General features: G+C 34.8%; 2 protein-coding genes and 1 non-coding gene across 3 annotated transcripts; 2 read left to right on the forward strand and 1 right to left on the reverse strand.

Moving 5' to 3' along the window:
- The first annotated feature begins 4,546 nt into the window (after positions 1 to 4,546).
- On the forward strand, positions 4,547 to 14,754 carry LOC103489668 (uncharacterized). The gene is made up of 3 exons (XM_008448929.3): positions 4,547 to 5,692; positions 11,492 to 11,799; positions 14,089 to 14,754. The coding sequence occupies exons 1-3, from the start codon at positions 4,680 to 4,682 to the stop codon at positions 14,442 to 14,444; spliced, it is 1,677 nt and encodes a 558-aa protein (XP_008447151.1). The 5' UTR covers positions 4,547 to 4,679; the 3' UTR covers positions 14,445 to 14,754.
- Positions 14,755 to 19,577: 4,823 nt separating this feature from the next.
- On the forward strand, positions 19,578 to 23,095 carry LOC103489669 (FRIGIDA-like protein 4a). Its single transcript, XM_051081677.1, has 3 exons — positions 19,578 to 20,706; positions 21,806 to 21,981; positions 22,330 to 23,095. Exons 1-3 carry the CDS (start codon positions 19,812 to 19,814, stop codon positions 22,813 to 22,815), a joined length of 1,557 nt encoding a protein of 518 aa, XP_050937634.1. The 5' UTR covers positions 19,578 to 19,811; the 3' UTR covers positions 22,816 to 23,095.
- Positions 21,284 to 21,387, reverse strand: LOC127144330 (U6 spliceosomal RNA). Its single transcript, XR_007815984.1, has one exon. It is a non-coding gene; the product is annotated as a U6 spliceosomal RNA (small nuclear RNA).

Raw genomic sequence — 23,095 nt, forward strand, 5'->3', positions numbered from 1 at the left:
AGGAAATAATTAATTTGTTTTTCTAAAAAATGAATTTTAATAAAAATTTTACAATATGTTCAGAAATTAATTCCAAATTGGACAACTGTCTGTACTAATTTAATAACATTACACATACAATAAATTGTTTGCAATAAGACGAGTTCAACGCTTTTGTAAAAACATATGCAATAAATTTTTTTTATCATATTTACAATATAATTTAAAAAATATTATACTACATACAAAAAAATTATTAACCCAACCCATATAACACTTTCGCCAAATAAATTTTATTATAAATTCCACATAAACCTACCCACCTAACCCTTCTCCCAAACAAGGGTTATGATAAAACTAGTTTTATCATAACACTAACCCATCTTTAAATCAACCCTTTCCCCAAACGCACCCTTAATGTTTTGAAAGTAAATTTATCATAAATTCCACGTAAACCTACCCACCTAACCCTTCCCCCCAAACAAGGGTTATGATAAAACTAGTTTTATCATAACACTAACCCATCTTTAAATCAACCCTTTCCCCAAACGCACCCTTAATGTTTTGAAAGTAAATTTAATTATACCTCAATTGCTTCTTTCCACAAAGACCAATATTTTCTTTGTCAACATTTTTCAATAAATTTTAGTTCAGGATCTTCATTTTCAGATACAATATAAAGAGCAATATTATATGTAAAAATGTTGTTAACAACTACATTAGTTCGATTCCATCCTTTTCTTGTCATGACATAGTTTATCGAAATCTCATTATTAACTTTCGTTGTTTTATCTTCTTCAATATTTTTGTTAGAAGTCAAATTTTGGATTTCTTTTGGAACATCCATACCCTTAATCGAGTTATTGACTCTATTTACTTTTCGACGATTTTTATTTTTATAACTTACTAGTCTACCATGCTTCTGCTGTGTTTTAGATATATTAATGACAACTTGTTGTGTTGGAATATTAACTTTTTATGGAACTTTTGCAACTGCTATATGTGATTTAGTTATTTTATTTGCATCTACAAATGCATCCTGGTAACTGATTTGCTATAGTTTGCAAATGAATTGTTTTCTGAACTTCAAGTTCACATTAATCTGCATGAAGATCTAAATGAGACAATAATGGTACATTTCATGTAATTTCTTTTTCCAACTTCTTAATTCCTCCCCCTAAATATTTGAAAAAATTGTCTCATTAAAATGACAATTAACGAATCATGTAGTAAATACATCACCCGTTAGGGGTTCAAGATATTTAATAATTCATGAGGAATCAAATCCAACATATATTCCTAGTCTCCTTCGAAGATCCATCTTAGTACGTTGTGGTGGAGAAATTTGAACATATACTGCATATCCAAAAATTCTCAAATAAGAAGTATTTGGCTCATGTGGTCATATGCTAATTGTAATGACGAGTACTTGTGATAAGTTGTTGTCCTAATACACACAAGTGACGCTACATGAAAAATAACATGTCTCCATACAAATGTAGGAAGTTTAGCTCTCATAAACAATGGTCTAGCAATTAATTGCAAACATTTTATCAATGATTATGCTAAACCATTTTATGTATGAACATAAGCTATATGATGTTCAACACTTACCCCAATAGACATCAATAATTATCAAATGTTTGGAATGTAAATTCTCCAGCATTACAAGTTGAAAATTTTTAATTGTATAATTAGGAAACTATGCTCTTAACTTAATTATTTGATTAAGTAATTTTGCAAATGCAAGATTTTGAATTGATAATAAGCACATATGTGACCATTTAGTGGATGCATATATTAATATCATAAAATACTTAAGCAGTTCACTTGGTGGGTTAATGGGTCCACAAATATCACCATGAATTCGTTCTAAAAATGTAGGTGATTTGGTTCCCACTTTAGCTAGTGATGGTCTAATTATTAATTTACATTAAGAGCAAGTATCACATGATAATTCATTAGATTGAATAATCTTTTGGTCCTTCAATGAACGTCTATATGAATTTTGAACAACTATTCTTATCATTATAGATCCTGGATGATTGAATCGATTACGCCAAATTGCAAATATGTCTAGATTCATGAACTTCAGGTTCATTGTTGTATAGTTACTCGTATATGAGTATAGTATAATCCATAAGATAAAGAAGACAACTTTTCTAATATACGTTTATTCATTTAAGATAGTAGATATAATATAAAGATATTATATTCCATTCTTTCTGTCAATCTCAATATGATAACTATTGCAACATATATCTTTAAAACCCAATAGATTTCTTTTTGATTGACTGAAGATCAATGCATTATTAATTGTGAATTTCGTTCATCGAGGCAAAATAACATTTGCTTTTCCAAAAACCCTTTAATTAGGTTTGCAGAACTTGATATCGTACTGCCTTTTGCTTCCAGTATTGTCAGTTTGGAAAAATATTTTTTATTTGTAAGTATTGTGTGTATGTGGTTACACTATATGCCAAAATAGATATTGTTTGTTCATTTCTGAATCACTCAACGTATGAAAATGATTAGTATTTCTTCATTTTAAAAAAATAATTACTATAACTAAAAGGAAAACTTTTGTAAATGTAACAAAACACCAAACTATTTACGACCCGTATAACAAAGCCTATAAAGTTAGTCATTTTTAAATATTCTAGGTTTGCTCTTCTATCTTTCTTTTCTTCCTCCTGCTATTTCTTTCATCGTCTTCCTCCTGCGATTTTTCTTTTCTTTTTTATTTCCGCAATTTATTTTCATCATCTTTCTTATTTTTAAATTCTTTATTTACGTTGTTTAATCTTTCCATCAGTTTTTTTCGCTTTTCCATCGTCTTTCTTCTTTCTTCTTTTTTCTTTTTTTACGTTGTGTACAAAAAATAACAAATCTAAAAGATCGTGTATAAAGAATCTTGAAAAAAAATTATTTAGATTGGAGTAGCCAAATGTAAATTAGTGTAAAAAAGTAAATAATCGTGTAAAAACAAATAAAAGATCGTGTATAAAGAATATTGAAAAAAAAATAATTTAGATTGGAGTAGCCAAATGTAAATGGTCATGTAAAAAAAGTAAACGATCGTGTAAGAAAATAGAAAATTGTGTATAAAGAATCTTAAAAAAAAATCATTTAGATTGGAGTAGCCAAATGTAAACAATCATTTATATTGAAGTAGCCAAATGTAAGCGATCGTTTACAAAAAGTAAACGATCGTGTAAAAAAATAAAAGATCGTGTATAAAGAATATAGAAAAAAAATAATTTGGATTGGAGTAGCCAAATGTAGACGATCGTGTAAAAATAGTGAACGATCGTATAAAGAAATCTAAACTATCGTGCAATCAAATTTAAACGTAACTAAATTAAATAATCGTGTAACAAAATTAAACGATTGAATTGAAAAGATAAATTGTAGTCATATCTAAACGATCGCGTATCAAACAATAACCAAATCTAAACGATTGTAAATATAGTATGCGCGCGTTGTTGACGGCGTGGTTGACGAGACATTTTTGGTATTGACGAGATATTTTTGGTATTTTACACATTGGGCTACTGGGTTTTTCAGTTTTTAGAATTGTTCTATAGAGTGTAAATATTTTGCCGCTTTTTTATATTTTTGAAAAAACTCCTAAGTAAAACACGTTTAGAATGTATAAGGTTTCATATTAATAAAAGCAAAACATGAAGATAGATAACAAAATAACAACACTCTTCGAATATTTTTAAAGTCAAAAGAAACACTTGTTCCACCAACTGTATCGATCTTCTCTTTAGGAGTTTCAAAGATACCTGCCGCATCCAAATTAGTCATGTTGGATGTATCAAATATATTATTATGTTAATAGACACCGTTGACTTTTACGATATTTCCCCTTTTCTCTAATTTTCGATTTTCCTTATTAAATTTATCTTTCCTATTTAATTTTTTTCAACTATACTGATATTTTAAGCTATTAGAAGATAATTGGTAATAAAACATACCTCATGGATGGAAGTAAAGGATATAAATTTAATTTTCTTTAAAAAGATCTATATCTATTTGTTTTATTGATATTTAAACTTTTTAATTTTACATCTGAAAAATTTAAAATAAAAAAATACATACAAAATTCATACTTTAACTTATTTTATTGTTTTTTTCTTGTGATCACGACAACTTTTGATTTTATGACTATATTACTCTATTAATAAGTATATAGAGTAATTAAATTGCAAGTTGTCACGTGTGTGTATATATATATATATTGTTTTTACAATACTTTTTTTTAAATTTCTTATTCATGTTTTCTAAATTTGTTTTATTTTAGTTTTTTTTCAACTCTATGGAATATTTAAATTCTTAAAATAATGAAATTAAAATTAGTAGAAAAAAAAAAGAGAAGAATATGTGACGTGAGTAGCGGGTGACAATTCCAACTTGTACGACTTCGTTATCATATTTTTATAAATATCTTCCCTCCTAAAATAAATAAAAAATTGTTTACTATTTAAGTTTAATTAAGGTTGATTTAATTTAAAATGGGGTTTTTATTATATATTTTGTGGGGCCGTGGAGGGAATCGAGAAGCTGTAGGCTGTAGTTAAGATTATGGGCAGAATGAAATCTACATTCACTCACTGATTCGAACCGCGAAACGGCGATTTTCTGATTTCCCATTCCCTTAACCCTAGGTGGCTCCGCCCCCGTCTACAGCTGCCATGGCCGGCGGTAGCAATACCAACAAGTCCTCTCAGAAGCCTTCTTCTTCCGCCGCCCCTTCTCATCGTAAATCCCGCTGGGAGTCCTCCTCCAACAATCCTCCCTCCGACCCTAAATCCGATTCTAAATCTTCCAAACCCCATCATCCTTCCTCCAAATCTGGAATTAGTCCCAATTCCACTCACCCCAAGCCTCTTAATCCCACTCCGGCCTCTGCTCCACTTCCTTCTCCTGGGGTCCCACTTCCCTTTCCTGATCCCTCAGCTCTTGGCCCACCGCCTCCCCCGTCTTATGGATTCCATATGCTTGAGCGCCGCACGATTGTTCTTGCCGATGGGAGTGTAAGGTCGTACTTCGCTCTCCCTCTCGACTATCACGAATTTACTCCGCCTGCTAGGTCCATGGATCTTGCTGCTAGGTTTTTACCAATGGGCTCCGCTGGTTCTGGCCACGAATATGGTGGATTTGATCATCGGTTTCCCCCGGGTGGACCCATGAGTCCAGATGAACTTAGGGGTGCTCGGGAAGAACAATTTGGGCGTGCTAGGCCTCAAGATCATTGGAATTCTCGGGGGACTGATGAACGTGGTGGTCCTGCAGATTCATCTATGAAAAGGAAATTCAATGATGACAATGAGAAGGACAGGAAGGACGAGAAAGACGATTTTTCCCGGCGTCAGCAGCAACTTTTGCACAACGGGAATGCAAATGGGTTTCTTACTGGTTCAGGCGAACGAAGGGGTGATTTTTTGGCAGGAACGAGTGATCCATATGGTCGTACAGAGGATACTAGGTTCTCGAAGTACATGCGAGTTGGTGGGAGTTATGAAAATGAAGGTTTACGGCTAGGTAGTGGTAAAAATGTAGCTCCTAAATATTTAGAGGTTGATCAGAGTGCATTGAGAAAAGCATTTCTTCATTTTGTGAAGACTATCAACGAAAACGCCAATCAGAAAAAGAATTATTTGGAGGATGGGAAACATGGGCGTCTTCAATGTCTTGCTTGTGCAAGGTTTGATGCAATCGGATTCTTTGTGCCGTTTCTCTTTGTCTTGCCCTATTTCTATTTCTTGCTTAGGGATAATACTTCATTTTTCTGCATCTGGGATAATTTGAGGAGGATGCTGTTGGTTAATACTTTGCACTGTTTGTTTGCACTTGTCTGTTGTGATTCAGAAGGAAGTAAATGTGTAAAGTATATGTTTCTTGATTCGATGAGCTTTCCTATAAAGATTTTTTTTTCTGCTACTGCTGCTGCTGTTTCTTTTAGCACTGCTGGGTAAAAGCATTTGAGAAGAGTATGGTTAGTGACTTACTGTTAAGCATCGGGGCCTATGGTTTATTGGACTCTTCCTCCTTTGCTTTCTCCCTCTAAGTGTGCAAATAGGGGTCAGATATTACGCTTTCATTGTACTTTTATAATTTTGGATTTGACATGTAAGTTGTGTTTAATTGAATTGCCAAGAAGAAGAGAAGAGGTAAAATGGGAAGGAAAGGAGAACTAGACTCCCTTCAAGAATCTTTTACTTGAATCTATTTCTGGTGGTTTCTGGTAGCAATTATATTTAACTATTTGTTTGCACCCAGGCCTGTGAGGATTATACGCTTGCAAGAAGAAAGGAGTGATCTTTAAAATCTTATAATCATGTTGATTGGAACTTCTTGGACAAAGTTTTGGAGAAGAAAGGTTTTGGACACAAATGAAGGATGTAGATGTGGAGTGGTGTTGAGAATGTTAGTTACTTCATTCTGAAAATGTTAGTTATTCCATTTTCATCAATGGGAGCTCGAAGGGTAGGATTCAAGCTTCGAGGGGGCTTAGGCAGAGGGACCTCTTGTCCCTCCTCTTGTTCCTTGTTATGGTGGATGTGATGAGTAAACTTGTCAGCAGGGGGGTTGAAGGTGAAATAATTGACCCCTTTCTGGTTGGTAGTGGTGAGTCTTTCCCACCTTCAGTTCGCAAATGACACCATTTTTTTTTTGTTTGGGGAAGGACTTGTTTAGGACTCTTAACCACGTGCTGAGTTTCTTTGAGATGTGTATGGGCTTAAAATTAATAGATCTAAATGTCAGATTTTAGGGATCAACTATGATTAGGTTAAGCCTAGTCACTAGGAAGATTTGGTTGGTTGTGATATCAAATCCTTACCCGTTTCCTATCTTGGTCTTCCCTAGGAGTTAATCCTAGGCCAATCACTTTCTGGGACACTACGTTGGATAATGTTAGGAAGAGACTAGCTTCTTGGAGGAAAAGTTTCTTCCCAAAGCTGGTAGACAAACGCTGATCAAATCAGTGTTGAGGAGCCATTTATCATCTCTCCCTTTCTCGAGCCCCTTGTTCAGCTTGCAAAAGCATTGAGAAACTTATGTATGATTTCCTGTGGGAAGGGGGTTAATGAAGGAAAAGGATCACATTTGGTGAATTGGGAGGTTGTAGGGAACTTGGTAATTTAAGGCTTCAGAATGAAGTCTTTTTGGCTAAATGGTTGTGGCATTTGTTACCTTGTGAGACTGATTCTTTGAGGCACACAGTTATTATGAACAAGCATGACATTAATCCTTTTCAACGGCTTTCAACTGGGGTTAAAGGCACCTTAAAGAATCACTGAAAGCATTTCATTTGAGCCCCTCGTTCTCCTATTTTGTTTGTGTGTGGGCGGGTGGGAACCTCTCTTGCATTGTTTTATTTCTAATTTTCTTGTTTGGTTGCGTAGCTCCTTTTTTCTTCCGTTTGGCTTTTGTCGGTCGTTTTGGATTAATGGGTGGGGGGTAAACCTCTCTTCTCTATGTTTCCTTGTCTTTATCACTTATCTTCTCTTAAGCATTGTTTTATTTCTAATTTTCTTGTTTGGTTGGGTGGCTCCTTTTTTCTTCTGTTTGGCTTTTGTTGGTCCTTGATTGTTAAGGAAACAACTGAGGTTTGTCTCTCCCCCGACTTTGATTGGAGAGTGACTTTAGGTTTGAGAGGAGGGAAGTTCGCATTTGGAGTCTCGAACCGCTTAAGGGCAGAGGGCTTTTATTGTAAGTCTTTCTTTTTGTATTTGTTGGATCAATCTCTCCTTAGTAAGCTTGTCTTTGATAAGTTGTGGAGGATTAAGATTCCAAAGAAAGTTAAGTTATTTTCTTGGCAAGTTCTGATGGGTCATCTGAACTTGTTGGACCTGCTTTCGAGGAAATTACCTTTATTAGTTGACCCCTTCTGATGCATTGTTTTTCAGAAGACGTCGAAAGAACTGGATCAATTGCTTTGGAGTTGTGAGATTGATATGGAACTACTTTTTTTAGGAGTTTGGTTTCATGTTGACTCAATAGTATCAGCATTTTGATTGAGGAGTTCCTTCTCCATTCGCTTTTTAGGGGTGTGCACGATTATGTGGGTGTTATGGAGAGAGGAATAACAGTGTTGATAGGATTGGAGAGGGACCCTACTGGGTTGTTTGGTCCTTGGTGAAGTTTTTGGGCTTCAATTTTGAAGACTTTTTGCAACTATTTTTTAGGCAACATCTTAGTTTATTTACCTGCTGTTTGAGGGGGTTTTTATATGCCCTTGTATTCTTTCATTTTTTTGTCAATGAAGTTGTGTGTTCTACTTTAAAAAAATGTTTGTTTCCACTCACTGTTGTGACAGAAGGGAATGAATACATAAATTATTTCTTCTTGATGCAATGCCCTTTCCTTAAAAGCTGTTTCTGTGCTACTAATTTTTCTTATGAGGGTTGCGTAAAAGCAATGTGAAAGTAGATCTGGATACTGATGAGTGTCTCAGGCAATGGTTTTGTTTTGCCATTTGTCCCATGCTTTTCTTCATATTTGATACAGTTTATGATATAAGAGGTGTGGACTGTCATCAAGTTCAATGCCTCTGTTTGGGCATTGATCTCTAAGGATTTTTTGTGATTTTTCTCAAGGGTTAGTTATTTTGGATGTGTACCCTTCTCTGTATAGTTATCTCGACTTTGTTTTGGCTCCTAGTTGCAGGTTGTCTTTTTTATGCTCGTTTGTATTCTTTGATTGACAGCTCTTTTCTCTCTCTCTTAGAGTCACAGTATAAAAAAAGGTGGTTTGTTTGAAAACCGGCCTGTTGTATTAGAAAATCAACGAAACCAATTTCTTGAAAATTAAATGGAAATCAACCACCCATTTACTTTTGTGCTTTATGCATTAGACAACGGAACTAGGGATTGAATAGTTTATTGACTGCAGGGACTTGAGCATATTTTTGCTTTCTAACTGATGTGAATGCTGGATTGCTTCTGCACAGTATTTGCAATTTCCACAAACACACTCTTGTGGTTTCTGGCTATTCCTAGAGTGGTTTTCACTGAAAATTGAGTCTGGTTGACATGTTACAGTTTTTGTTTATCCTTTTTCTTTTTCCTCATTTTTGTAATTCGTTGATATGAGTTCTCATGTGATGCATTAATTCTTAGTTGTGTGATGGTTGTTTTGCGGGGTTTCCCCTGATTTGTGCTATTTTTTATTCGCAATATTTGTATCTTTCTTCTATTTAGTTATCTTATGGTTTCTATTTTTGTTTTTGTTTTGTTTTTGTTTTTGTTTGTTTAAAGAGTATGTTTGCATTAATGGGCAAACACCATGGCCTTATAGCTTAAGTTTCTTCTTTTCATTGCAAGAATGATTCACCTCTAGTATTGTGTTTTGGTTTGGTATCGACGTGATCTCTCTAAATCATGTGGTACAGTTCGCTGGCCTGTGCAAATCAAATTGCTTTGTTGTATCCAATCTGTTTGTTCTAGGGCATGGGGTACCATCAAAAGGTTTATCTGGAAATCTTTGTTTTCTGTATGGAGTGAACCGACTGAATATATATCATTGGTACTCAAAAAACCATGTTGTCTAGATCTTGTACCTTCAATGTTTCTTTATAGTTATTAGAGGTAAAGTATTTTTGTTTTGTTATCTCTTTGCTGGTCAATGTCTCCCAGCCTTTAAGTGGGAAATTTGTGGTTTGAGTTGACTTGATATCATAATCATAATCAATGAAAGAATCCTGTTTAGCATTTTTTTATGCAACTTCGTTTTCTGTCTATATCCATTTGATTCATGTTGGCACTGGTTTATAGTTCAAATTTTCTTGTTGCAAATTGGAGAAACTTTTTGGCCCCTTGTATATCTCTTTGGATATTTCATTCAATCAATGTAATCGGTTCTTATCCAGATAAAACTTGCAACTCTCCACTTTTGAAATTACGAAGAGAATGTGATAGAGCTTACCTTTTTAATTCACATTGAGGTGTCAAACGTGCCTGTTCCTTGATTTAGGGAGAAAAAAACTCTCTCTTAGGAGGTGTCAATGTTTAAGATAGTGCCAGACAGGATGAATAATGCATGCCTATTCCTTGATTAGGGAGGAACTGACTGACTGACTTGTTTCCTTGGTACCGTTCCTCCTTACTTTGATGGAGGACTATTCTAGTAGGTTTAGCATAACCATTGTGACCTGAGAAACTTACAAAAATTGTTTGATTTTCCTTTTGGCGATCCCCTAATAATGAAGGAAACTAGGAAATCGTTCCAAGTATTGAAAGATCTTTTGACGCTATTTAGAAGCTTATTGTATTTGTCATCCTGACATCCCATTGAGGCACTCGTTTCTTTTAAAGGATTTTATTCCTTGATTTGTTTCTATTGGAGAATTCTAATTACCTTGATTAGTATAGCTCCTAGGCTTGATATATATATACACTCTTTCATTAAGTCTGTCCAATAAAATCACTAATCACCATTGGACCTAGTGGAGGATAAGGGTGAGATTTGGAGGAAACGAATTCAAGTCATGGTGGCCAATCTACTTGGGATTGGATGTCCTACAATTTTGAGTTTTCTTGGCAACAAATGTAGCAGGGTCACTTACTTGTCTTTTGAGAACGGCTGAGGTCTTTAAAAACTGGATTAGATGCATACCCCATACAAAAACAATGAAGCTTTGTTCAGTATGAACTCTATTAACTTTGTTCGCTATTCAAATGGTGGACCTGCTTTTTTATTGGTATGATCTTTATGTTGTGTACCATGGGCTACCGACCATGCAAATATATTAACCATGTTACCGATCATTGGTTCCCAAATATTGTGCATGTTTGTTCCTAAAGGTTGTGGAAGAATTCAAGCTTCAATGGATCTTTCAGAAGAGTAACCCTTGTCATTGACAATTCAAAGTTCTTACTGTAATGGAAAGATAGATTTAGAAACCCCTTGAAACACAGTGACCATAAACTTTAGGTATGTTGTTATTAAGGTTATTCTTAGAATGAAATCGAACGAAATTAAATAATCTTAAGTATGGAGAAGGAGACTGATCCTCGGTAATCAAGATCATACGCCATTGACATCCCAGACGACATATGTTACAGGGATGAATTAAGTAACGGGAGAACCTTAGATGGAGAAACTTTGTGTCTTCTGTTATATTCCTGGACTGAATCTTCCTTTTTTGTTTGAGGTCACAAAGCTGGAACTATCTCATCAAAGCTTGAACATATGTCTTAAGATTATTCCACTTCCCACAAAATCTTCAATCGATTACAAATTAGTTTTCAAAACTGCTTCTTTAAAGAGGGTTAGTTATTGAGGTTACTCTTAGTATGCATGCTTTCTGTGCTTGATGATGCTTTTTGCAATTTTGGAGTCTTTGTTTCCACCTACAACCTAACATTTTGAGTGGTGTTTACCAACTTATTCCCATTTTGGTTCAAGTTTGTAGGCTTGCATTATAGTTTGAACCTATTAAAAAATTCATACTTTGGGCCCCTAAAGAATGTTGTCCCCTCCTTTATATGCTTACTTTCAGGTCCTCTAGAGATTTTCCAGATATGCATGGCCTTATTATGCACACATACAACTCTGAGAGTGCTGACTCGCAAGTGGATCATTTGGGTTTACATAAAGCTCTCTGTGTATTAATGGGGTGGAACTACTCGAAGCCTCCTGATAATTCAAGAGGATACCGGTTTCTATCTGCTGATGAAGCAGCAGCTAACCAGGAGGATCTGATTATGTGGCCTCCTCTAGTTATCATCCATAATACTATTACTGGAAAGAGTAAAGATGGGCGAATGGAGGGTTTGGGGAACAAAGCAATGGATAGTAAGATTAGAGGTATAATACACCACCTTAAATCTTTTCATTCCTCATTTCTGCTTGAATCAATTTGTCTCTTGTTTGGTAGAATAAGGTCTATCAACTAGGACACACTGCATCTACTACTTTACTGCTTAGCACGTTCAGTTGGAAGCACATAAAATATCCTTGGACTTTCTCAAGTCTCACAGATGTCCATCTGTTTTAGGCAACGGATTTAGAAGGCAGAGTACTTAAACGATTTTTTTAGTTGCTGATAAGAAACATGGTTTTTTTTGTTTTTTTTTTTTATTTTTATCTTACTTGTTTAGCTAATAAACCTAAAGTTGTATCTGAATATTCCATGGATGAGTTGATGCCACACGTGGATCGCGCTCATTCTGATATTGTCTTGTTCTGGCGTTTAGTGTGTCTGCTTCAAAGCCAATTGGAAGGAATTTTTTTAAAGCTTTTGCTCAAGGAGAATATTTTATTCATAAAATGTGAATGAAGCTATTTTTCTCCCCCATTCGTAGTCTTCTTTCTGGACCAAACCTTTGCTTCTTATCCATAGAAATCCTTAGAATATGAATTGAAGCTGTTTCTCTTTTCCAATGTTCAAACGTTTACCCATTGTAGGGAGGAGGGGCTACATTGTACATTGTACAAGTCCTTTTTTTCTTTAAAAAACATCTTTTGATAATTTACTTATCAGGTCTCTTCTCTCCTTCTCTCTCTCTCTAAGTCCGTCAGAGTCAGATGATTCATCTCTTATGCACAGTTTAGAAACTAGAGCAACTTTATATATTTTATTGATACAGTTGCTGAAGAACTATGGTTATATTTATTCTTCATAATATACTTTTTTGTTGAAGTACTTCAGTTATGTATTAGTATGGTTGCTGATCACTATTAGGTTATATTTACCTGATTTATAATGCAATTATAATTAATTTACCTAAAGTTTTTTTTCTGAATCCTCCATGGATATGTCTTTTAGTACTTCTTTTCTGTTATTGTCCTGTTTTCGGTTTGGAAAAGCTGTTTTTCAGCTCATTTGAAGGGATTTTTATAATTCCTTTTCTAATTAAAATCCTTGGATCTCTGTAGATTTTTTGGAGTTGATTTTTTTTAATTATTCTACAATCTTGGTCTGCTGTCATAAGTGAGATATGTATAGGTTTGCAGTCTGTAGAGAGGAGCTTTATCTGAGAAATGTGCAAATTACTATTGGCATGTACTTTATGCACTAGTTATCAGTATCACTCTGTCTTAAATGTCGAGTCGAACGTAGTTTTTATTTCTTTGTTTTAAACTATACCCCTCTTTTTTTATTAGGTTGTATGATTTTATCATCATATTATTTAGGCTTAAGTTTCATTTGCTTTTTTTAATATAAGAAACGAAGGTGTCTTAACAGCGACCAAAGTAGATACAGTCTAGGAGCAGGGGGAAGAAAAACCCATCTCCAAAAGGAAACTAATTACAAATTTTTTTTGATGATCTTAAGAGAAGTTGGCGGCAGGTTGCATGAGATCTTTTGGTGATCAATTGATTAATTTCATTGCACATATATTTTCCTGCATTATTTAAGGCTCGTGAACTGGAAGAGGTTGGGGTTGTGATTTGGATTGTTTAATCCTAAACTGTAACTTCATCAACCTCTTATTTCGGCAGTATATTTTTGGATTATATTCTTAATCTCTCTCTAGTGTGGGAGACAAAGGGAGGTAGTGATAGGCTTTTTGCAATTTGATACTTTGCAATCTCAGATGGAAGACTTGGATTCAGATAAATTGGAGGCATTCTGATATTAAGTTATGCTTAACATCAGGGAAACTTCTCAATCTGGCACATCCTTTAGTTTGTCTTCCTTTGTTTTGTAACAGTATGCATCTGACCGTTTATTGTTAGTACTTATCATTCTAGTTTCTAGTGTGATGTTTGTTAATTGGTAGACGTGATAATAATTTGGCTCTGATCGTTTTTTCATTTTATTATCATATTTGGTTTGGGTTTTCCCACATTCTCAAGCTTCCTGTACTGGGTACTTGGGGGTGTTCTTCCGCACCATACACCTGTACTGGGTACTTGGGATTTTGTGCTCTAGTTTTTGGCTTAAATAATCGTGCCATACAACACTTTAGATTTGTAGATTCTGAATCTTTTTAGCTTTAGTAAACAGAGCTATAAAAATGTTTATTTGGTTTCTACATAGCCACCTCTGTTCTTAGTTCATGGTTTTGCCTTTTGTAATCCAAAGCTGGTTTGCTATCGATCTATTGGCATTTAGCTGTCATGATGAGTCATTTGGCCCTTTTTTTTCAGACCTCGGGTTTGGGGGTGGTAAGTCCAAGTCTTTGTATGGAAGGGATGGTCATTTGGGCACAACTTTGATCAAGTTTTCGGGTGATCAGTCTGGCCTCAATGAAGCCAAGAGGCTGGCTGAATTTTTTGAGAAGGACAATCATGGACGTTCGGCTTGGGCTCGCGTGCGACCTGCAGCATATAGCAGGGATGATGATAAAAATCCAAACCTTGTGAAGGTGGATGAAAAATCTGGAGAGAAGAAAAGAATTTTTTATGGCTATCTGGCGACTGCAGCTGATATGGACAAGGTTGATTTTGATACAAGGAAGAAGGTAACCATAGAGAGCTGTAGGGATTTCAAATCGTCCAGGTAGATTATCTCGATAAATATTGTTCAGCGCTTCTTCAATTTGTGTCCTCGGTTGAACCGCAACAATCAGATCCACCTCATTTATTAGCTCGATAGTTCATGGATGGAGTCTACCAAACAGCTTATTGAATTTTATCCTTTGTCAAAAGGTGGTGGGCGGTTATGTTTAGTCTACCAGGAATTTCCCTGGATTGTTGCGTAAATTTTAATTCTACTGTAGGTTATATGTGTATGGTAGGATGTGGAACATGGATCTCGTTTTTTGTCTAACAGTTTTAAATCCTAATGATTGGAAAAAGCTTGAATTATTAGTATGTTACCGCATTAACAAACCTGCACAATCACACTATTCACACCATCGTCACTCTAACCTGCTATTGCTAACGATATGTATAAGTGTATTTTGGAAGAAAGTTAATTCTGACTAAAACCCTTACGTTGCTCAGTACTTTTTAGAACAAGCATACTATGTTGAAGTGTGAAATCAATCACACTAGCTTGTCTACAGTTACGCTTCCCTGTACTTGTTGCTGTTGTACCATAAGGGATCCGTCGGAGTTTTTAAACAGCAGGCACGCTTAGTGGGAGCGATTGTGGGTGGGTGTAGCATCTGCAGTGAGATTCCAATTGATGAATAAAAACTATCAGATGCAGTTACATATGCATATTTTTTCTGAATTGAAGTACAAATTTGTGCACCTGGGCGTTCTGTCAGGCGTTGATACTAGGTTTGAAAAGGATGTAAAATACCTAGTCTGATAATTTTTAATATAGCATTGATGCATTTATGTATTCAAACCATACAATTGGGTAATGCAACTTTGTGGAAAGAAAACAAATCGAGTACTTTTTGAAGGCAATGTAGCACATGTGCGGAAAGGGAGGGGAAGCCAGAGAACCCTAGCCTTTGTGACGTAGTTTTTGTTTGCTTTTCATTGTCTAGTTTATATTTGGTATGATTTGAAGAATTTTTCTTTCAAAAGTAGAAATAGGAAGGATATTTTCTCTGGGGTAGTGATGTTGGATGCTGAAACTTAGCCTCAGTGTCGGTGGAAGATACTTTGACACGCTCGAATAGGAATCTTATCCACAATATTGTATGGTTCCCCGAGCTGAATGGTTTGATAGATTTGATGTGTAATATCTTAACGAGATGAATTGAGTAGTCAAGTTAAAACCTTTTTAGCATTTTCATTCGTTCTGTGTCTTGCAAGCAAGGTTTTAAAGATTCCTCCCATAGAATTCTCCAATTCTGACAGGTAATAATTGGAGATGGTGAGGTTTTTGGATACAAAAGGATGAGGGAAAGAATGTAGGTTTATGTAGATGGAAGGGTAAGTGAGTTTGGAAACTTTACACGTGTGATGCGCATGCTTGGAGATGGTGGTGTAGGGGAGAAGGGGCAGGAAGTGGCACTGTGTATAATTGCGTACCTTGTTTGTCATCTGTCCTCACTTTAACTGGCTGAACCCATGTGGTGGTCAGACTCTCTCTGCGTAGGCATGGCCCATTCCCCACCTATTCCTATTCCTTTCCCCCCTCCCTCTCCTCTTTTACTTTGGTTTTCGAGAAAGCACTTTCTTCCCACACCCCCATTTTCTTCCTTTTTCTACACTACTCTTCTGTTGATCGGTATAAAAACATTATATAATTTGGACTAGTATAATAATCTGTGTTTTTAGTATTTTTTAAAAATATATGATCTAAATTGAACTTTTGAAATGCAGACCATTTTTAAGAACACCAACTATTATCATTGAAGTTGTCTCACATATGAGATGGGAAATTAGTTCACTCCCTCTGCTTGGAGTTGGGAGTTCAAACCATTCATTCTATTATATTGTAATTCTATCATTTCGTACTGTGTACAATATGCAATTACATTTTGCTGCTTTCCCCCAAAAGAAAGGAAATTTCTTATCTAGATGGTTACTTTTGTTAGTGATCCGTCCTGGTCAAATAGGGTATAGGGTGTTTGATGATCCCTGTATGTAGGTTGACACCTAAGATTTCTTAGCTAAGTCATAATGAAGTCACTCGGTAAAATTTAATAAATAATGCCAAGTGGTTCTTGGTGATAATAGGATAGGGAGCTATTATGAAGTTTAGGTGACTACTAGACCGACCAAAGAGGTACTTGAAGATTTGTAGTCTTTGTAGTTAGTCAAGATGCTTGGTAAAAGCAGACTACATGACCTGAGACGTTTTTCCTTGTGTGGTAGGTTAGATGAACTTGATAGTCTAATATAGATGCCATTAGAAAAGTAATTCAGCCTGAACTTTGAAACATTGCTCATGATGTTATGTCAAGTATTTTTCGATCATCTTGCTATTGGTTAACTTGTTGAGAGTTGTAAAGATCATATATATATATATATATATATATATATATATATATGCAATATTGATGCATGAATTATCACAGTCTTTTATGGCAAACCATAAGCATTATATTTTAGTATTAAGGTAGTTTTTGCTGTAGTTTATATACTTTAATTGAGGGTAGTCTTCTCTTTATTTTGAAATTAAAGAAATGTCGGATGGTTAGTATGAACGAACAAAATCAGTAACAAAAAGAGAATTAAGGGGAGAAGGAAATGAAGAATGAAGAAAAAAAAGATAGTAGAATTGTAGGTATATTGAAACAGGGTGGGTGGTGGTGAAGCGTAACTAAGCAGTAAAGGACAATCTTGTAGTCCTTTTCTTTAAGGCAAGGATAACAATGTAACGTTTAAAAATTTAGCAACAAGTAACTAATATATTTTTCGTATTCAAACAACAAAGAAATCTTGAATTTTTTAAAATTTGAAACTTTAGGATTGTTTTTGGTACGTCATTTCATATGTGATCCACAAGTTTGCATTTGATTGGTCGATAATAAGCTTGTCAGATATCAATCGCAGAATTTAGCTCTCTTGATTTACATGTATTTTACTAGTCTGCATATTGTCTATGATGTTAGTTTCTACCATGTAAACATATATCGAATCAACCTAACATTAGGAAATAAGACTTGAAGAAGATGGATAATAGTTCACACCTCCATTAGTATTTGAAATTTAGGGATAGGCCACTCTTTTCTTCAAACAAAAATGTTGTCTCGTTCACCTTTTCCAATCTTATCTTCAAATCCAATACCTGACTCAATCATGCAAAGAGAAACGTTTTGCTTCAACTTTACCTTATATATATATATTCTTTTTCTTATTTTCTAAATATAATATCTCCCTTGTAATTTTTCTATATGTATTTTTGTATTTGTAAATGTTTGGATTCGTTTATGCATGCTTTAACTAATTTCTCAGGAAAATCTATTCGATCTTGTTATATTTGCAAGTCAAAGAAATTCGTACTAAACTAAAATTTTCATAAGTAATTGTGTTGAAGAATTCATGATCTCTTTCACGTTTATTGAGATTCTGTTTTACTATCAGGGAACTCATATTGGTTAAATTTTGTAATTATACAATAAAATATTTTTTTTCCATAGAAAGGATGTAATGAATCATTTGAATCATGCTTAAATGGGTTCTTTTTTTAAAAAAAATTAAAAATACAAATGGGTTGATTTTATGGCCTAAGAAATATACGAATACTAGAACTAATGTAATGCAAGTGAATTATGATAACAATTTGAGAATAATCACGCAACAATATGGTATTTGTAATCAGTATTGAAATTTATAGGTAATTTTCTAATTTTGTGATAAGTAATAGTTATTATAGAATCTTGATATAGACATTGTTATTCTCTCTGGCATTAGGTCTTTAGAGTTCAAAATATGAACGCGATCAATCTGTCCTTTTGTTTGAAAAAAGATAAAAAAGCTGACGTTTTTAAAGTATTATATTTAATTCAAATTTGTTTAATCAATCGATAAGATATTAGCCATTTGATGTTAAATTAAAGTTATGTGTCATTGTTTTGTCTATTCTATTATACTAAATAAAATAAAACTCTGTTGAAGAATTTGTAGAAGAGACAGCAAAATGACACAAATTATTACTTTTAAATGCACATATCATTGTTCTTCCAAACTTAATCTACATTGGATTAAATAATTCCAAAATTAGAAGTATTAAGAATTTCAGTGATTCTTTTTTTATTGGATCAAACTACACAGTGAATCTTTTTAATTTAGGGATTTAGTACTTTTGATAAACTAAGTGAAAAAGAAGAAGAAGAAGAAGAAGAAGAAGAAGAAGAAGAAGAAGACTAGGATTTGAATATGCATTTTGTCTATTTATTTTATAAAAATGTTTTTCCACTAATCTTTCTGTTGTTTAGCTCATCTTCATTTATACATTAAATAAGTCAATATATCACGTTTGTATTTCAACAAACTATGTCATCACGAATATATAATTAAAATCGAGAGTTTTACGGTACAATTAAAATCAATAGTAACTTTATAATCTGAAATAAGTTTGGATTCAGCAATTTATTAATAACAATAAATGGTAATTTAAAGCTTACGTTGAGAAAAGATGTCTAGAGTTTAGTGTTTTGTCTATTCGTTCATCTAATCCAAAAGGTTTTTAATAAATTTTTTAACTTTGTCCGTAATAGATTTCTTTATTAAACTTCATTCTTGAATGCTTACAATGTTCAAAGATTTTATTATTTGAAGATTTTTGTCCTTTCCAACAAATTTAAGAGCTAATGACTATATAAGATTATAATAAATAGTTTAATAAACTAAAAATAATATGTATTTAAAACATAAAATATTAGAATAATAATCAAGATTAAAACAACAAATTCATTGTCCAAACACTCTTTTTTTAGTGTTAAAAGTGGAAGATATAAATATCAAATACAAAATTATAACATTTGGAGTACTTTTCGATTTTTTTTTTTAAAAAAAGATCTTTTATAAAAAAAAATGTTTTTAAAATTAAATTTTTTGAGGAGTTATTAAATAGAGTATAAAAAGTTGAGATGAGTTTAACAAAAATATAAAAATAAACTTAAAAGAATATCTTAAAATAATAATAATAATAATAATAATTGATAAAACTCAGGTAATAAAAATGAAGGAATTTAAAATTTAAATGATAACAAGAAAAAAGAAAAGAAAAGAATTGATTTAAAAAGCGGCAGTAGGCATAGTCGGCGCACCGTAGAATTGGTTCAGAAGTAACTTTTGGACGCCGGTATCCGGTTAATTATCCTCTACCGTGTCAAATTCTTATTGGTTTATGTAATTTAAGTGTGCTGTTCCTTTGGTTTTATCTCTTCCGTTTCAAGTTTCATTCTCTCTTCTCTTCTCTTCTCTTTTTCATACGCCCCTTTCTCTCTCCTCTCTCTCCCTCTCTCTCCGTCGTTGAGCCTCCCCCGCCCCCGCCGCCGTTCGAGAAACAGAAGCAAATGGGGACGATCTCCGATCCCGGAGAGTTGAGTGAGTTGACTCACCCGAGTTTTGATGAGTTCCAAAGACAAACGTCTCTGATGACTAGCTGTACTCTGCTTTGGAAGGAACTATCCGATCACTTCACTAATCTGGAACAAGATCTTCTTAAGAAATCGGAGGCACTGAGGCATAAAATTCAAACCCTAGACCATCAGACTAAGGAGTCTCTTGATGAGCTAGAGAAGCGTGAGGTTAGTATCCAAGGTAGTGTTCAGATCGCGCTAGGTAAGGTTGAGAAAAGTATGGAAGCAGCGCTTAAAGCTCTTGAGAAAGATGGTGATGAGAATGGTGAAGTGGATGATGATGATGGACTGTTGTTGAAGCTGAAATCGTTCTGTTTAGAAATGGATTCTGGTGGTTTTTGGAGGTTTATCACTGGTAAGAAGAAGGAATTGGAAGCACTGAGGGCTAAAATTCATCTGGCCTTAGCTGAATGTATCGATCCGCCCAGATTCGTGCTGGAGGCCATCTCGGAGGTGTTTCCACTTGATAAGAGAGGGGAAAAAAGTGATGGTGGAAATGATTTGGGCTGGGCTTGTGTTTTAGTGCTTGAATCCCTGATTCCAGTTGTTGTAGACCCTGTGATCGGGAAGTCGAGGATTTTGGTTACTCCAAGCATGAAAGAGCGCGCTAAGGAGATTGCCGAGACTTGGAAGGCGAGCTTAGAAGAACGAGGTGGTATCGAGAATGTTAGAACACCGGATGTCCACACCTTCTTGCAGCACTTGGTTACTTTTGGTATTGTTAAGAGGGAAGATGTTGATATGTACAGGAAGCTTGTGGTTGGATCGGCCTGGCGGAAGCAGATGCCTAAGTTGGCTGTATCACTTGGCCTTGGAGATATAATGCCTGGTATAAATCTTTAAAATTTCTCTTTCATTTCATATGGAAAAATGATATGATTTCTGATCTTGAGTTTATTTTTTAATCTAGATTACATTCGCCTTCTTTTTTCCTTTTTCCATTTAATCTATTATGGGCTTTTGTTCTTGTTCTCGTTAAGATCCAACCATAGAACTCCAATAAGTGGAACGATTCGTGAAGGATCATCGATTCACATTGTAGTCGATCAACTGGAAGGAGCTTTTATGAAGATTGCATGGCAAATTACCTAAGAGAAGGATTATGTTGGTAGCATAATCAATTCTTTCAAAATAATGCATGGATTTGGGGCCGGGTTGTTTTTGATAGAACAAATTTGATGTTTTAGCGGAGTGGGTTCTTACCAGTTATGACAAATTAGTTGAATATACGGGTAGGGAGTAGCATCGTGTTGGATTTTATAGTGATTGTCCTCAAGCGACCTCTGGGGTTTAAGTGTCAGTTTCATTTTAGGTATACAATGATCCCATAATTAGTAATATTTTGGAATTGATAGAGAATAGTATTGTTGTAACTTACTAATTGCAATGTTCTTAACCTGACATCATTCTGGAAGTTATATTTTTCGATTTGTGTGTGTCATCCTTGCGCCTGGCAATGCTAATCTTCTCTATATCGTTCCAATTTTCTCTGTATCATTCTAGAAGTTTATATATGTATATGCATGGCTAGTTCTCCTCCTATATGCTGCAATGTGAAACAATTTTCTTCCCTTCAAAGATTTCCCCTTCATTTTCTTTCTAAATTATTCTCCTGATTCATTATTGAAGTCATCACTATAATTTGTAAGGTATAAGCAAATATGTAGTGGATCATGTGTGATTGTCTTCTTAGCAATGTGTATGCTTGTTCTTCTTTTTTCTTTAATTCTCGTGTAGAACTTCTATAGCTTTTGCATTTGTATTGCTTGCTGCTAGCATGATCATATTGTAGCTTTTCCTATCTTTTTTTCTTTCTGAACTACTTCCTTGTAATTGTTATTATCCTTATATCATGGAAGGCATCACATAACTGTAATGGGAGAATTGCAGATGTATTTTTTATTCTTCTAAGCTGGTATCCTGTGTAGATATGATTGAAGAACTAATCAGCCGGGGACAGCAGCTTGATGCCGTGCATTTTACATATGAAGTTGGACTTGCGGATAAGTTCCCCCCTGTTCCGCTGCTGAAAGCTTATCTGAAGGATGCCAAGAAAGCTGCAGCTGCTATTTCGGAAGACCCAAATAATACTGGCAGAGCAATGGTATCTTTTATAGTATATCTTAACTGCATTATTATTTCTTGAAAACAGTTTTTGTATTCATGTAAGTATCTTGCATGCAATATTGTGGGATCATCAATGGCGTCCATTGGATTATAGTATAGATCAAATTACCATTCATTCATTATGAAAGCATGTCCTCAGCAGTAACACATTTATTTTATTTATATACGTCTGTCCATTTGTTTGAAATTGTTCTATACTATACTATAAGAAATTGTCCTCATTTTTCGATCCCTTGTTTAATTTGATCTTTGCAATGATTCCATACGACAGACATATTAGAGGAGAGGCTGTAGTAATTAGTATATTTTGTTTTGTTTGGTGTAGCACCTTGCTGCACGGAAAGAGCAGTCTGCACTCCGAGCCGTTATCAAGTGCATTGAAGAATACAAGCTTCAGGCTGAGTTCCCTCCAGAAAACCTCAAGAAACGCCTCGAACAGCTGGAGAAGGTGAAGGTAGAGAAGAGGAAGCCTGCTCCAGTCCCTGCCAACAAGAGAACACGAGCAAACAGCGGTGGTCCTATGCCTCCTGCCAAGGCTGGTCGTTTGACGAATGCATATGTCTCTTCATACCCTGCAGCTCCTGCATTTGTGAGGTCTCCCTCACACTCTCAATACCCTGCTGGTGTCCCACCTTACCATTCCCCACCCTCAATGTATGGCAGCAGAAGCCCACCAACAAATCCTTACACTTACTCACCGGAAGCTGCACCACATGCTGGATCGTTTCCATCACCTCCAATGTCGTATCCTGCATACGGTGGTTATGGGAATGCAATGGCCCCAGCATATCAACCAGCTTACTACCGATAAACAATGACTGATCTCTGAAGATGGTAACTGCTGATCTTGATGACTCCGATCTTGTTGTTTACTTTCCCAATGGTTTGTCTGTAATACCTAACCATTAAACAAGTAGCCATGTATGTGTGTTAATTGTGACTTGTTATGCTTCTTGCTTTTCGTGCTGAGAAGCCAAACTCTAATGTTGATCAAACTTTAGCTGTAGGTTGATCGTGTAAAGTTATTAGGATGACCACGACACAACATTATTAAGTAGATCCTAATGTCATATGGTCTTTAGTTGTAGAAA

The sequence above is a fragment of the Cucumis melo genome, chromosome 1 (assembly GCF_025177605.1).
Source record: "Cucumis melo cultivar AY chromosome 1, USDA_Cmelo_AY_1.0, whole genome shotgun sequence".
NCBI classification, from domain to species: Eukaryota; Viridiplantae; Streptophyta; class Magnoliopsida; order Cucurbitales; family Cucurbitaceae; genus Cucumis; species Cucumis melo.

Bases quoted from the DNA above. Each gene is read 5' to 3' on its own strand.
- LOC103489669 (XM_051081677.1), top strand. From the start codon at position 19,812: ATGGGGACGATCTCCGATCCCGGAGAGTTGAGTGAGTTGACTCACCCG. The intron at 20,707-21,805 runs GTATAAATCTTT...TATCCTGTGTAG, and splicing joins CCTTGGAGATATAATGCCTG to ATATGATTGAAGAACTAATC. The intron at 21,982-22,329 runs GTATCTTTTATA...TGTTTGGTGTAG, and splicing joins ATAATACTGGCAGAGCAATG to CACCTTGCTGCACGGAAAGA.
- LOC103489668 (XM_008448929.3), top strand. From the start codon at position 4,680: ATGGCCGGCGGTAGCAATACCAACAAGTCCTCTCAGAAGCCTTCTTCT. The intron at 5,693-11,491 runs GTTTGATGCAAT...GCTTACTTTCAG, and splicing joins CAATGTCTTGCTTGTGCAAG to GTCCTCTAGAGATTTTCCAG. The intron at 11,800-14,088 runs GTATAATACACC...CTTTTTTTTCAG, and splicing joins AATGGATAGTAAGATTAGAG to ACCTCGGGTTTGGGGGTGGT.